Source organism: Callithrix jacchus, chromosome 1 (assembly GCF_049354715.1).
Source record: "Callithrix jacchus isolate 240 chromosome 1, calJac240_pri, whole genome shotgun sequence".
NCBI classification, from domain to species: domain Eukaryota; kingdom Metazoa; phylum Chordata; class Mammalia; order Primates; family Cebidae; genus Callithrix; species Callithrix jacchus.
The window spans coordinates 140,968,507-140,984,556 of record NC_133502.1 but is presented as its reverse complement, the minus strand read 5'-3'; the positions used below and the strand labels follow the sequence as shown (position 1 = coordinate 140,984,556).

The window sequence follows — 16,050 nt, the reverse complement described above, 5'->3', positions numbered from 1 at the left end:
GAGCCTGCAGTGAGCTATGATCATGCCACTACTGCCCTCTCTTGCCTGAAACACAGAGTGGGGCCCTGTCTCTTAAAAAAAGAGATGTAGGGGGTCCAAGGCTCAAAAAGGTTAAGTACCACTGCTCTAGAGGGGAGGATTCCTAAGCCCTACTGCCCACTAAAAATCAGCTGTGGATGCATGCCAAGTGACCTAAACATTTGGCATAGAAAATTAGTGAGCTTTGGCCAGGCATGGTGGCTCACACCTGTATCCCAGCACTTTGGGAGGCTGAGGCAGGTGGATCGCAAGGTCAGGAGTTCCAGACCAGCCTGGCCAACATAATGAAACCCTCTCTGTACTGAAAATACAAAAATTAGCCAAGCATGGTGGCACACGCCTGTAGTCCCAACTACTTGGGAGGCTGAGGCAGAAGAATTGCTTGAATCCGGGAGGCAGAGGTTGCAGTGAGCTGAGAATGCCACTGCACTCCAGTCTGGGTGACAGAGTGAGATTCTGTCTCCAAAAAAAGAAAACTAGTGAGCTTTATCAAAATGTATAAAATTTTTGTTAAAAATTTTCAAGCAAGGGGGCCAGGCGCTGTGGCTCACGCCTGTAATCCCAGCACTTTGGGAGGCCGAGGCAGGTGGATCACGAGGTAAAGAGATCGAGACCATCCTGGTCAACATAGTGAAACCCCGTCTCTACTAAAAATATAAAAAATTAGCTGGGCATGGTGGTGTGAGCCTGTAATCCCAGCTACTCAGGAGGCTGAGGCAGGAGAATTGCCTGAACCCAGGAGGCGGAGGTTGCGGTGAGCCGAGATCGCGCCATTGCACTCCAACCTGGGTAACAAGAGCGAAACTCCGTCTCAAAAAAAAAAAAAAATTTTCAAGCAAGGCATGGTGGCTCATGCCTGTAATTCCAGCATTTTGGGAGGCTGAGGTGGGCGGATCACTTGAGGTCAGGAGTTCCATACCAACCTGGTCAACATGGTGAAACCCCATCTCTATTAAAATTTTTAAAAAGCCAGGCATAGTGGCTCACACCTGTAATCCCAGCATTTTGGGAGGCCGAGGCAGGCAGACCATTTAGGTCAGGAGTTCAAGACCAGCCTGGCCAATATGGTGAAACCGTCTCTACTAAAAATACAAGAATTAGCCAGGCATGGTGGTGTGTGCCTGTAGTCCCAGGTACTTGGGAGGCTGGGACAGGAGAATCACTTGAACCTGGGAGGTGGAGGTTGCAGTATGCCGAGATCATGACATCACACTTTAGCCTGGGTGTCACACTGAGACTACATCTCAAAAATATAAATTAAAAAAAAAAAAAATTTAGCAGGGTGCTGTGGCATGTGCCTGTGATCCCAGCCACTTGGGAGGCTGAAGCAGGAGAATCACTGGAATCCAGGAGTTGGAGGTCGCAGTGAGCTGAGATCATGCAACTGCACTCCAACCTGGGTGATAGAGTGAGACTCTGTCTCAAAAAAAAGAATAGGCCAGGTGTGGTGGCTCATGTAATCCTAGCACTGGGCAACATGGTGAAACCCCCTCTCTAATAAAAATAGAAAAAATAATAGTCGAGCATGGTGGCAGGCACCTGTAATCCCAGCTACTCGTCTCAAAAAGTAATAATAAATTTCAACAACCGTGTCAAACTTAAAAGTTATATTCTAATGTCTAGACCTTAGGTGAATCATTCTCTTAGTGCAGCTATTAAAATGTCTACTGCTTGGCTGGGTGTGGTGGCTCACACCTGTAATCCCAGCACTTTGGGAGGTCAAGGCAGGTGGATCACTTGAGTTTAGGAGTTCAAGACCAGCCTGGACAACATGGTGTAACCCCATCTCTACTAAAAATACAAAAATTGGCCAGGCATGGCCGGGTGCGGTGGCTCACGCCTGTAATCCTAGCACTTTGGGAGGCCAAGGTGGGTGGATCACTTGAGGTCAGGAGTTCAAGACCAGCCTGGCCATTATGGTGAAACCCCATCTTTAAAAAAAAAAAAAAAAATGGCCAGGCATGGCGGCGCATGCCTATAATCCCAGCTACTCGGGAGGCTGAGGCAGGAGAATCACTTGAACCTGGGAGGCAGAGGTTGCAGTGAGCTGAGTTTGCGCTCTCACGCCACTGCACTCCAGCTTGGGCAACAGTGAGACCCCCGTCTTAAAAAAAATGAAAAAGCCGGGCGTGGTGGCTCAAGCCTGTAATCCCAGCACTTGGGAGGCCGAGGCGGGTGGATCACGAGGTCAACAGATCGAGACCATCTTGGTCAACATGGTGAAACCCCGTCTCTACTAAAATTACAAAAAATTAGCTGGGCACGGTGGTGCGTGCCTGTAATCCCAGCTGCTCGGGAGGCTGAGGCAGGAGAATTGCCTGAACCCAGGAGGCGGAGGTTGCGGTGAGCCAAGATTGCGCCATTGCACTCCAGCCTGGGTAACAAGAGCGAAACTCCGTCTCAAAAAAAAAAAAAAAAAAAAAAAAAAATGAAAAAATGCCTACTGCCCTGTGTTTAGGCTGGGCCATCTGGCCAAGCTTCAGTACATATGAGGATGATGCAGAAATAACTAGACTATGGAAGCCCATCTTGGCTTCTGTGGAATTTCCCACAGAGGGGTAGGTATATCTGACATATGTGTACTCCTGGCCCTGCAGGCTCACGTGATGGTTCTATGGGACTCTGGGAGGTGACAGATGATGTTTTGACCAAAAGTGATGCAAGACACAATGTATCACGGGTCCCTGTGTATGCACACATCACTCACAAGGCCTTAAAGGACATCCCCAAAGAAGACACAAACCCTGACAACTGCAAGGTTCGGGCTCTGGCCTTCAACAACAAGAACAAGGTATGAACTTGTCTAGGGATCCCTGAAGCCTATTCTTGTTTAAGTCTTGGGATATGCACTCCCCTTTCCTTCCCCATCAGTGCTTGCTACATAGTGTGGTTCTGACCCCACAGAGCACCCCTTAAAGGCTGAGGGATGCTAGTAAGAAATTACAACTGAGGCTGTGAAACCCACCCATTCAATTGATCTCTGCAGTATTTCTCTGAGTGGTCTATATTTGTGGGTCAGCCTCACAGAATTCCCCCAGGGCCACCCTGATTTGACTGTCTCTCATTTGCACATGCCTTTGCAGGTGCTCTATTCTGGGCATGATTTTCATACCTGCTTCTAAAAACAATCATTTTTTTTCTCTTCGATATTCATTCTTTATTTTTATTTTGTTTATTTATTTTTTTGAGACACAGTCTCGCTTTGTTGCCCAGCCTGGAGTGCAGTGGTATGATCTCTGCTTGCTGCAACCTCTGCCTCCCAGGCTCAAGTGATTCTCCTGCCTCAGCCTCCCAAGTAGCTGGGATTACAGACAGCTAATTTTTTTTTTTTGTATTTTTAGTAGAGATGGGGTTTCAACTTGTTGGCCAGGCTTGTCTTGAACGCCTGACCTCGTGATCCACCTGCCTAGGCCTCCCAAAGTGCTGGGATTACAGGCGTGAGCCACTGCACCCAGCCAGTATTCATTCTTTTTTTTTTTTTTTGAAACTGTGATTTGCTCTTGTCTCCTAGGCTGGAGTCTGGCATCCCAAAGTGCTGGGATTAGAGGCGTGAGCCACTGCCCCCAGCCAGTATTCATTCTTTACTGCCTACTTTCCCTTCACTCTTAAACTAAGTATTACCTTATCATTGAGTCAGATCTGATGCTGAGGTTTTAATAAAAGCAGAGTGTCAGTCAGGCGTAGTGGCTCACACCTGTAATCCCAGCACTTTGGGAGGCCGAGGCAGGCAGATCATGAAGTCAGGAGTTTGAGACTAGCCTGGCCAAAATGGTGAAGCCCCGTCTCTACTAAAAATACAAAAAAATTAGCCAGGTCTGGTGGCACACGCCTTTACTCCTAGCTACTTGAGAGGCCAAGGCAGGAGAATTGCTTGAACCCGGGAGGTGGAGTTTGCAGTAAGCCAAGATTGTGCCACTGCACTCCAGCCTGGGCAACAGATGGAGCAAGACTCCATCTTGGGGAAAAAAAAAACACAGAGTATATACCCAGAGCCAGAGAAAGTCTTCTCCAAAATCTGAATCAGGCTACAGTTAGGAGGGTAGTTCCCTCAGCCTCCTATCCTGTCTGTATGAACTGAGGGTAGATTCATCTCTCCTAGGTTAGACTCTTCACTTACAGAAATTCTCATACTAGGCCGGGCATGGTGGCTCACGCCTGTAATCTCAACACTTTGGGAGTCCAAGGCAGGTGGATCACCTGAGGTCAGGAGTTCAAGACCAGCCCGGCCAACATGGTGAAACCCTGTCTTAAAAAAAAAAGAGAGAGAAAAAAGAAATTCTCACTAGATTATGAAACTATCCTTCATATGTGTGCCCTACTTTAATTCTCCAACAGGATGTTGTTGAGGGAATGATGACATAGTGAGGAGTTTTTTAACCATGGGTGCCTGTGTTATTATGGGCAGCCTTAATTTACTATGTTGTCCAGCTGCATTTTATAGGGTAAACTAATAATTACTGGCATCTCTGCTGGAATCATCACAACCTGGGAGTAAAGGACCCCGACCATTGGATCTGTGCCTGCTCACTATTTTATATTAGTTGCTACAGATGTGAATATAACCTGGTTTTCATTGGTCTTGTAGGAACTGGGAGCAGTGTCTCTGGATGGCTACTTTCATCTCTGGAAGGCTGAAAATACACTGTCTAAGGTGTGATGAACATGATTTTGTTGTTTTACCTAATAATTTACCTTACCATTAAAATTCTGTAATTCTCCCAGAGCTTTTTCATTCTTGTTTATTTCATCTATCTATCTATTTATTTATTTTTGAGACAGAGTCTCACTTTGACACCCAGGCTGGAGTGCAATGGTGCAGTCTTGACTCACTGCAACCTCTGCCTCTTGGGTTGAAGCGATTCTTATGCCTTAGCCACCTGAGCAGCTGGGATTACAGGTCTCTGCCAACATGCCCAGCTATTCTTTTGCATTTTTAGTAGAAATAGGGTTTTACCATGTTGACCAGGTTGGTATTTTTATTTTATTTATATTGAGACTATAAATATAGGGTCTCACTCTGTCACCCAATCTGGAGTGCAATCATGGCTCATGGATCAGTATGCTCTTGAACTTCTGGGCATAAGCATTCCTCTTGCCTTAGCCTCCCAAGTAGCTGAGACTATAGGCATGTGTCACCACACCCATCTGGGCATTTTTGTTTTGTTTTGTTTAATTTTGTAGAGACAGAGTCTGTTATGTTGCCCAGGTTGATTTTGAACTCCTGACCTCAAGTGATCCTCCCACCTTGGTCTCACAAAGTGTTGGGAGTTAAAGCGTGAGCCATTGAACCTGGTCTCAATTATTGTTTAAAGACCAGTTCTTGGCTGTGCAGGGTGGCTCACGCCTGTAATCCCAGCACTTTGGGAGGCTGAGGCGGTCAGATCAGCTGAGATCAGGAGTTCAAGACCAGCCTGGCCAACATGGTGAATCTGCGTCTCTACTAAAAATACAAAAATTAGGCCAGGCGCAATGGCTCACACCTGTAATCCCAGCACTTTGGGAGGCCGAGGTGGGCGGATCACAAAGTCAGGAATTCAAGACTAGACTGACCAACATGGTAAAACCCTGTCTCTACTAAAAATTACAAAAATTAGCTGGGCATGGTGGCTCGTGCCTATAATCCCAGTTACTTGGGAGGCTGAGGTAGGAGAATTGCTTGAACTGGGACCCGAGAGGCAGAGGTTGCAGTGAGCTGAGATCAGGCCACTGTACTCCAGCCTGGGCTACAGAGCAAGACTCCATCTCAAAAAAACAAAACAAAACAACAAAACAAAAATTACCTCGGCGGGGAGGTGCATGCCTATAATCCCAGCTACTGGGGAGGCTGAGACAGGAGAATCTCTTGAACCTGGGAGACGGAGGTTGTAGTCAACTGAGATCATGCCACTGCACTCCAGCCTGGGCAGCAGAGTAAGACCCTGTCTTTAAAAAAAAAAGATGTATATGAAACAAATGAATTTTGTGGTTAGACTTGGGTGCCATCCCCAAGATAGCTTAATACGTATATGCAGATATTTAAAATCTGGAGAAATCCGAAATTGAAAACATCTGTAGTTACAAGCATTTATAAGGGAAACTCAACAAGCAGCTTTTACATAGAGTTAAACCTACATGTGAATCATTTATCTTTTTTTTGAGGCAGAGTCTCACTCCGTCGCCTAGGCTAGAGTGCAGCGGCACAATCTTGGCTCTCTGCAACCTCCACCTCCCAGGTTTAAGCGATTCTCCTGCCTCAGTCTCCTGAGTAGCTGGGATTACAGGTGTGCACCACCACATCAGGCTAATTTTTTGTATTTTTAGTAGAGATGGGGTCTCACCATGTTGGCCAGGATGATCTTGAGCTCCTGACCTCAGGTGATCCACCCGCCTTGGCCTCCCAAAGTGGTGGGATTACAGGCATGAGCCACTGAGTCCAGCTTTTTGTCATCTTCTTATCCTAGAGGCCTTTGCAAGAGGAAGCAGGGTTCCAGGAATTAGTGATTCCTTCATATCACAGTAGCCTTTGAGCTCCACTGACCCTGGGTGGTGTCTTATGAGTAGTATGCACCCACTGAAGATTTGCTGACTGACAAAGACCCAGGGTTAAGCTGATGTGGGTTATCTGGAATTAAGCTAGTCCATGAGTGTGCTTTCTGTAGTGTACAATTCCCAATCAGGTGGGAGGGTGGGCTGTGGGTAGCCAGAGATCAGCCTCTTTATATGAAAAGCAATGAGGAAAGTGGTGGCAGACACAACAAAGTGGGACCATGGCTTTAGTGCCCTTTAACAATTCCCAGAAACAACCTGAATTGTTGAAACAGCCTACCAAGAAAGGCCTTGGCCTTTCCAGCTACTTCTGATTATTTATTACAGATTTGCCTTTTCCCCAGCCTGTCTCCTTCAGTATCTAGGTCTTGTTTACTACAGTCACCTCCTCTTTCTCCTGTATACCTAGGGGTGGAACAGAGTGTTATTTCCATAATCAAGGCTTGACTTTATGTGGCTTATATATGAGGGAAGCCCACTGAGGTGGGAGTCCTAAGTCCTTGCCTTACACTCTCTGATGATGCCATGGGTACATACATCTCTCCTCTATTTTCAGCTCCTCTCCACCAAACTGCCATACTGCCGTGAGAATGTGTGTCTGGCCTATGGTAGTGAATGGTCAGTGTATGCAGTGGGCTCCCAAGCTCATGTCTCCTTCTTGGATCCACGGCAGCCATTATACAACGTCAAGTCTGTCTGCTCCAGGGAGCGAGGCAGTGGTAAGAGTCCCTGTGTGCACCTCAGGCCTACAGCTGCAATTGCATATGGGTTTTTACTTTCAGTTTCTTTGTTGGTTTCCAAACAGGTGTAGTGCTTTATATGGAACACATGGAAATGTATTCAAAAAGGGGAGTGACACAGGCCAGGTGGAGTGGCTCACGCCTGTAATCCCAACACTTTGGGAGGAGGGTGGATCATGAGGTCAGGAGTTTAAGACCAGCCTGGCCAACGTGGTGAAACCCTGCCTCTACTAAAAACACAAAAAATTAGCTGGGCGTGGTACCTGTAATCCCAGCTACTCAGGAGGCTGAGGCAGGAGAATCACTTGAACCTGGGAGGCGGAGGTTGCAGTAAGCCAAGATCATGCCATTGCATTCCAGCCTGGGCGACAGTGCAAGACTCTGACTCAAAAAAAAGGGGGAGGTGGTGACACAAAAGGCACTAGAGTTTCAAACACCACAGACAAATGTGTGGCCACAGAAGCCTTTGTTGGAAGCTACCATTCGGGATATTAGTTAGTGGTTTCCATGTTCATTTAGAGAGTCCTACTTTCTATCCTGTGGTAATTTTTTGCTGTGGCCCTGCCTAAACTAAAATTCCATTTATGCTAAGGTGTGACATGGTGGGATAAGGAGGAATTTACAAAAGGGCATGAGAAAACTTTAGGGTGATGAATATGCTCACTATGTAGATTGTGGTGATGATGTTATGGATATATACATATGTCAAAACCTCAAACTGTGTACTTTATGTGCAGTATACAATAAGGTTGTATAGGTTTGTATGACAAACCTCAATAAGGCCGAAGAAAATACTGAGTTTAGTTCTGACCTCTGGGTTAATTAGGCTTCCACCTCAAATCTTTTATAGCACGTTATTTGTAAGAGCACCCTCATTATTTATTGGAGGGGAGAAAAAACACTTAATATAGTGTACTTTGAAGGTTTCAAAATACTTTTTTCTGACATCCCATTTCATCATACCAAGAACCCTGTGGGAAGCAGATAAGAAAAGATAGTTTTACACGTAAGACCTGGAGCAGCTGGCTGGGTGCAGTGGATCATGCCTGTAATCCCAGCATTTTGGGAGGCCGAGATGGATGGATCACAAGGTCAGGAGTTGGAGACAAGCCTGGCCAATATGGTAAAACCCCATCTCTACTAAAAATACAAAAATTAGCTGGATGTAGTGGTGGGCAGCTGTAGTCCTAGCTTCTTGGGAGGCTAACGCAGGAAAATCACTTGAATCTGGGAGGCAGAGGTTGCAGGAAGCTGAGATCATGCCACTGCACTCTGTTGCCTGGGCAACAGAGCGACATTCCATCTAAAAAAAAAAAAAAGACCTGGAACAGCTAAATAATTTGCCCAGCATCACATAGCTTGATGGGGGAACAGCTAGGGACCAGAATCCAGATCATCCAACTTAACAAATTATATTTTCTTTATCTCAGTATATCCTGTTCCTCATGCAAAAATATGACTTTAAAGGCACAGTATGGATTACAGTTCACCCTCTTTTTCAAATAGTGTTTATTTCTGTGCAGATACTGCAAAGCAGCTTTTGTTTTGGGTTTCTTTTTTTATTATTATTTTTTGGAGACAGGGTCCTCACTCTATTACCCAGGCTGGAGGACAGTGACACAGTCTCAGCTCACTGCAGCTTCCACCTGCCAGGCTAAAGCAGTACCCCCCACCTCAGCCTCCCAAGTGGCTGGGACTATAGTGTGTGCCACCTTGCTCAGCTAATTTTTGTATTTTTGTAGAGACAGGTTCTTGTCATGTTGCCCACACTGGTCTCAACCTCCTAGGCCACCCACCTAAGCCTCTCAAAGTGTGCTGGGATTACAGTCGTGAACTACTGTGCTCAGCTATTTCTCAGCTATTTCTTTCTTGCTTGCTTTTTTTTTTTTTGAAATGAGTCTTGCTCTGTCACCTAAGCTGGAGTGGAATGTCATGATCTCAGCTCACTGCAACCTCTGCCTCCTGGGTTCAAATGATTCTCCTGCCTTAGCCTCCCAAGTAGCTGGGACTACAGGTGTGTGCCACCACGCCCGGCTAATTTTTGTGTTTTTGGTAGAGATGGAGTTTCACCCTGTTGGGTAGGGTGGTCTTGAACTCCTGACCTCAAGTGATCCACTCACCTTGGCCTCCCAAAGTGCTGGGATTACAGGTGTGAACCTCCACACCCAGCATGTTTCTTCTTAATTATAGTTAAAATGCTTATTATTTTGGAACAAAGAATAATGTATAATGAGAGTAGTAGAGAGACTGGGCACGGTGGGTCATGCCTGTAATCCCAGCACTTTGGGAGGCCAAGGCAGGTGGATCACAAAATCAGGAAATTGAGACCATCATGGCCAACATGTTGAAACTCCCATCTCTACTAAAAATATAAAAATTAGCTGGGTGTGGTGGCACACGCCTGTAGTCCCAGCTGCTTAGGTGGCTGAGGCAGGAGAATTGATTGAACCCGGGAGGCAGAGTTTGCAGTGAGCCATGATCACGCCACTACATTCCATCCTGGCGACAGAGCCAGACTCCATCTCAAAAAAATAAAATTAAATTAAATTTTAAAAAAATGAGAGTACTAGAGAAAGGAATAAATAGGGCCGGGCGTAGCGGCTGACGGCCCATAATCCCAGCACTTTGGGAGGCCAAGGCAGACAGATCACCTGAGGTCAGGAGTTTGAGACCAGCATGATCAACATGGTAAAACCCTCTCTCTACTAGAAATTTAAAAAAAAATTAGCTGGGGGTGGTAGCTGGTGCCTGTAGTCCCAGATACTCAGGAGGCTGAGGCGGGAGAATCACTTGAATCCGGGAGGTGGAGGTTGCAGTGACCGAGATTGTGCCATTTCACTCCAGCTTGGGCAATAGAGGGAGACTATCTCAAAAAAAGGAAAAAAAAAAAAGGAGTAAGTAGATTTAGCTGGAAAAATGTGAGCATTGAAAAGTTTTAAGAGATTTTGGATACTGTTTAATGGCAGTAACTTTCATACCTAATAAGGAAATACTGGCTCCACAAATATCCAGTTCTTATGTGCCAAGAGACATCTTCATATCCCAAGCACTTATTTGATCCCCAAGTACAGCAGATACGTTTTCCTTGTGACCTAAAGTAATTACATGACTTGTCTTAAACTTCTTTGGGTATTAAGTTCTGGGCTTTTTGCCACTCTCAGAACACCTAATACCAGATTAAGACTTCTTGCATTGTGGCTGGGCGTGGTAGCTCATGCCTGTAATTCCAGCACTTTGGGAGGCCGAAGTTGCTGGATCACTTGAGATCCAGGAGTTCAAGACCAGTGTGACCAACATAGTGAAACCCTGTCTCTATTTGAAAATGCAAGAATTGGCCGGGTCCAGTGGCTCAAGCCTGTAATCCCAGCACTTCGGGAGGCCGAGGCAGGTGGATCACAAGGTCAAGAGATCGAGACCATCCTGGTCAATATGGTGAAACCCCATCTCTACTAAAAATACAAAAAATTAGCTGGGCATGGTGGCACGTGCCTGTAATCCCAGCTACTCAGGAGGCTGAGGCAGGAGAATTGCCTGAACTCAGGAGGAGGTTGAGGTGAGCCGAGATCGCTCCATTGCACTCCAGCCTGGGTAACAAGAGCAAAAGTCTGTCTCAAAAAAAAAAAAAAAAGAAAAGAAAATGCAAGAATTAGCCAGGCGCCGTCGCTCACGCCTGTAATCCCAGCACTTTTGGAGGCTGAGGAGGGCGGATCACCTGAGGTAGGGAGTTTGAGACCAGCCTGACCAACATGGAGAAATCCCATCTCTACTAAAAATACAAAAATTAGCAGGGCGTGGTGGTTCATGCCTGTAATCCCAGCTACTTGGGAGGCTGAGGCAGGAGAATTGCTTCAACCTGGGAGGCGGAGGTTGTGGTTAGCCGAGACCATGCCACTGCATTCTAGTGGTCAAGAGGGAAACTCTGTCTCAAAAAAAAAAGAAAAGAAAAGAAAATGCAAGAATTAGCTGGGTCTGGTGGCAGTGCCTATAGTCCCAGCTACTTGGGAGGCTGAGCCAGGAGAACTGCTTCAACCCAGAAGGCAGAGGTTGCAGTGAGCCAAGGTCATGCCATTGCACTCTAGCCTGGACAACAGAGTGACTCCATAACAAAAAATAAAAGACTTCTTGTATTGTCACAGTAGCGGTTTTAGGTCAAATACAAGGAATCCTTACTGACATAATGATGTATAAATATGCAGATTACCCTGAGTTGCTGTGTAGATTGGAAATATATGATATGGAGAAGAGCTTAGAGTTAGAAGATGACTCCAGAGTGAGTTGAGAGGAAGCAAGGAAGTTCTGAGCACTTAACGGTCTTCAGCCAAAAGCATCTTGAGCATCATCAGGAATCTGACACTTTTCCAAGGCTTTTTAGGTGGTTTCTGTTAGTGTGTGGATAGGTAGGATGGCATCAGGATTCTCTTTGCTTTTCCATGAGCTTAGTTGCCATTGGAAAAGCACTGTCTGATACTTGGTTGTGGGGGATCGGCAGTGGGAACTCAGTGTTGGAAAAATTCAGGCTAGCAGCCAGTCAAGCACATATTCTCTCCCGCCTCACTCCCTTTTACTTTTCTCTCTTTTAGGGATCCGGTCAGTGAGTTTCTATGAGCACATCATCACTGTGGGAACAGGGCAGGGCTCCCTGCTGTTCTATGACATCCGAGCTCAGAGATTTCTGGAAGAGAGGCTCTCAGCTTGTTATGGGTCCAAGCCCAAACTAGCAGGGGAGAATCTGAAACTAACCACTGGCAAAGGCTGGCTGGTGAGTAGGCCCCTGCCTGAGATGACTGCTACACAGTAACAGAAAAATTATCTTCCTCTACTCCTCAACCCCCACTGACATACCATCTACTTATACTTTTTCACTAGTAAGAGGCACTTCTTGGAACAGGAAAAGTATTCCCCCTGATTTTGCTTTTGTGTGTGCACATTGCCAATGGAAAAACTGGGGCCCAGTAAAACACACTGATTGACCTAGGATTCTCTCCCTAAGGCATAATAGAGGAAGAAGGATAAGGAACTTCCCACCAGAGCTGCCAGTGATTTTTTTTTTTTTTTTAAGATGGGGTTTCACCATGATGGCCAGGCTGGTCTTGAACTCCTGACCTCAGGTGATCCACCCACCTTGGCCTCCCAAAGTACTAGGATTACAGGCGTGAACCACCACGCCTGGCCTTTTTTTTTTTTTTTTTTTTTTGAGATAGGGTCACTTTGTTGCCCAGGCTGGAGTGCAGTGGTGTGATCATAGCTTACTGTATGTAGTCTTGAACTCCTGGGCTCAAGCAGTTCTTTTGCATCAGCCTCCCAAGTAGCTGGTACCACAGGCATGTGCACTATACCCAGCTAATTTATTTTTTTAGTAGAGATGGGGGCTCGACATGTTGCCCAGGCTGGTCTCAAACTCCTGGGCTCAACTGATTCTCTCACTTTGGCCTCCTAAACTTCTGGGGTTACAGCCATGAACCACTGCACCCCACCTCCAGTGAATTATTTAAGTGTTTGGTTCTTCTTCCTGTGACTAGTGAGTGGAGGGAAAACAGAAGTTTGGTTCCAGCTCTCCTGAGAAGACCTGAGCCTTGTCTAGCAATTCTTCAGCTGCTCTGTTCTTCTCTAATGTTTAGTTGGAAAAATGAGGCCCCAATTCCCATGAAAACCAACAGCCAATCTCCTGACATGAGGCTGTACCTATGAACCCTGTTTCCTTAAGGAGACCCGAAAGCATTCCAGTCCCTTCCTCCCTCTTTTCCTGCCCCATGGCTAGAGGTGCTAATGTAGTCTCTTTCTCTTCCCATAGAATCATGATGAAACCTGGAGGAATTACTTTTCAGACATTGATTTCTTCCCCAATGCTGTTTACACCCACTGCTATGACTCGTCTGGAACGAAACTCTTTGTGGCAGGAGGTCCCCTCCCTTCAGGGCTCCATGGAAACTATGCTGGGCTCTGGAGTTAATGACAACTTAACTCCCCAAATGTAGAGATTTATACTAACTTCCATCCTCAGTTTCCTTGTTTCTTTTGAAAATTTTTTCCCTAATTGTGTGAGGCTCTCGTGTTTTAGTTGGGAACACCAAAGTTTGCCTATGGTTTAGGCACTTAATAGGAAGAAGCTCTGTACAGAAATCTGAAGGTTGTTTTGTTTTTTGTTTTCCCTTTTGGTAATCAAAATTTTATTATCTTTTATGCTTTCTCTCTTTTCAACCAAACATTGTTGCTAATCCTTATTTTTCTTTAAGTGACACATATTCTCCCTTCTCTGGCTTCTTTAGGCTGAAATGACATAGTCATTCTCACCCTTACTTCACTCTTGAGAGGTAGGGCTCCTTTATAATTATATGGTTGCTGTCAGACTTTCTGTGAAAGTTTGGGAGCTGTGTGTGTGTGTGTGTGTGTGTGTGTGTGTGTGATCTTACGTGCCTGTAGGTACTGTGTGTCACTGAAATTACCTGGAGTGAGGATTACTTGTAATTAAAATATTTATAAAAGAAACAAACTTTATTCACAGAGTCCAGCTTTGGGACTAGTCTGTATCTTGTTTTTTAAAGTTTAACAACACTGATAATAGGAAGTAAAAATGGAAAGGAAAAGAAATTACCACTGGGCAAACCTTTTGAGTTAGATTGCAGGCTTCCTGGGGCCTCCCATGCCAGAACTGCAAAGTGATCCAGCCCTACCTGTCTTCCCACCTGTGTGTTCCCCGTGTGGGAAGTTTGGGTCACTTCCACTACCCACCCTCCCATCTGCCTAGCCAGTAGCCAGTCTCCTAAAACATCAAACTCACCATCCAGATGCAGCTCTAGAGGCTGCAAAAGGTTTCATGGGACTTGGTAGAGAGGATCCCAATCCTTGCTTTCCTCTCCTTCCCCTTAAGACCTGATCTGGTGTTTTAGGGGCCTGGAGCTGGGAGTCTCAAGTCTGCTAAGATTCACATCCATAGTCCCCTTGGCTTTGAAGAGAACCCTCTCTGTCATTCTTCCAGTCTCCCCAATGGGTTTTCACTTATTTTCTAAATTGGGTTAAGTCTAAGAGGGTGGGGGGTGAGCAGGGGTTTTATCCGTGTGTAGTGAGTGCTTCTTGTGTGGAATATTCATTTTCTTACTGCAGCGGGACTTGGGGTTGAAGCCACCCCTCCTACTCAGTTGGCACAGCCCTGAAATGGTGACAGGCTGGTCTGCAGTCAGCATCATCGTGCATGTAACAGCATCCATGTGGTTAGTAATTTGTCTATTCCTCCCTTGAACTGTCTGTTTAGTCTGAGGTTTTTAAACTTGCAGGCAACTGACCATGCTGTCCACTTGTTCCCTGCTTTTTATGCATCATGTCGAAGATAACAGCTGTTCCCACCCACGAATTCCTCTAAGCACATATTCTGCTTTTCTGTTAACATCCCATTGTGGGGAAAGGAAAAGTCATATTTATTCCTACACCCCAGTTTTTTAACTTGCTCTCCCAGTTGTCCCCCTCTTCTCTGGATGTAAATAGGGAAATTGGGGAATAAAAAGAGTATCTTCCTCTTAATGGTGAGGGGCTGCTAGAGAGGGAGACAGCAAGTCCACCCTCACTTGTTACACAGCACATACCACAGGTTCTGGAATTCTCATCTTTGAACCTAGAGAAATAGGTGCTATAAATGGAATTAAACAAAATGCTGGATACTATAGATCTTTTAATTGTCTTAATTTTTTTTCTATTATTAAACTACAGGCTGTAGATTTCTTAGTTCTCACAGAACTTCTATCATTTTAAACTGACTTGTATATTTAAAAAAAAAACAAATCTTAAGTAGGATGTTTTGTACTATTGCCAGACCCTTTATTGTGATGGGCAATGCGTTTGATCGTTTGAGATTTTCTGTTTTTAAAAATGTAGGACTTGACTTTTTGCCAAGAAAAAAAATAAAAATTATTCCACTGCAAAATGTTGTGAGTATTGTATAGCCAAGAGCCTTCGAAAAAGGCTCCACATGACTGGTTGGATGGTTGGCTTGAGTTGTTGGGATTGCTTGTGGCAGTAGGGGAACACAAGTGTTGCCTCCAGGTTACAGGCAGGTCAAGTACAGACACAGATACTAAGACCTGCTTGCTCCCGGTCCCCAGCTCTAACCTAAGAGTTGCCCTGAGGTCCAGCTGAGGTTGGATATCCCCAGGGGAAGTAGTGTGACCTTACTTCTTTCATAAGTAAGGGTTGGTAAGCCAGGTACAGTGGCTCAGGCCTGCAATCCTAGCACTTTGGGAGGCCAAGGCGGACAGATCATGAGGTCAAGAGATTGAGACCATCCTGGCCAACATGGTGAAACCCCATCTCTATTAAAATTAGCCATGTGTGGCAGTGGGTGCCTGTGATTGCAGCTACTCTGGAGGCTGAGGCAGGAGTATTGCTTGAACCTGGGAGGTGGAAGTTGCAGTGAGCTGAGATCGTGCCACTGCACTCCAGCCTGGGTGACAGAGTAAGACTCAAAAAAAAGTAAGGGTTGGTAATAGGCCTTGTCTGCTTGGATGGTGCCCTGAGAATGACTGTGAAAGTGGCTGCATAGTATTCTGGGAGTAGGATGTTATTTATTTATTTGTTTTTTTTGTAGTTGGAACCATAGACCTTCACTGCCCTTTGTAAGAAGACACAGTGACCACAGTGAGTGATGCTCTTCCTAGAGCCTATTTGGAGCTATAGCTGAGAGAAACTGCTAAATCATACCACCCTTCCTCACACAGTCATCTCTGGTAAACCCACCAAGGTTGGGCCAGAATGAGAT

At 45.6% G+C, this 16,050-nt stretch overlaps 1 protein-coding gene across 5 annotated transcripts in view; it reads left to right on the top strand.

Annotated features, from left to right (window-relative positions):
* DCAF12 (DDB1 and CUL4 associated factor 12) overlaps nucleotides 1-15,219 on the top strand; it is a 47,734-nt gene extending 32,515 nt beyond the window's left edge. For 3 of the 5 annotated variants that reach the window (XM_078370810.1, XM_054257149.2, XM_078370806.1), the window contains 6 exons: nucleotides 2,637-2,830; nucleotides 4,625-4,690; nucleotides 7,121-7,283; nucleotides 8,272-8,427; nucleotides 11,885-12,063; nucleotides 13,096-15,219. In XM_078370810.1, the coding sequence (XP_078226936.1) occupies nucleotides 2,637-2,830; nucleotides 4,625-4,690; nucleotides 7,121-7,283; nucleotides 8,272-8,427; nucleotides 11,885-12,063; nucleotides 13,096-13,254 (917 nt within the window). In that variant the 3' untranslated portion in view covers nucleotides 13,255-15,219. The remainder of the gene's footprint in view (nucleotides 1-2,636; nucleotides 2,831-4,624; nucleotides 4,691-7,120; nucleotides 7,284-8,271; nucleotides 8,428-11,884; nucleotides 12,064-13,095) is intronic. The other 2 variants (XM_035308176.3, XM_078370811.1) reach the window with 1 other exon arrangement.
* Nucleotides 15,220-16,050: the final 831 nt, after the last annotated feature.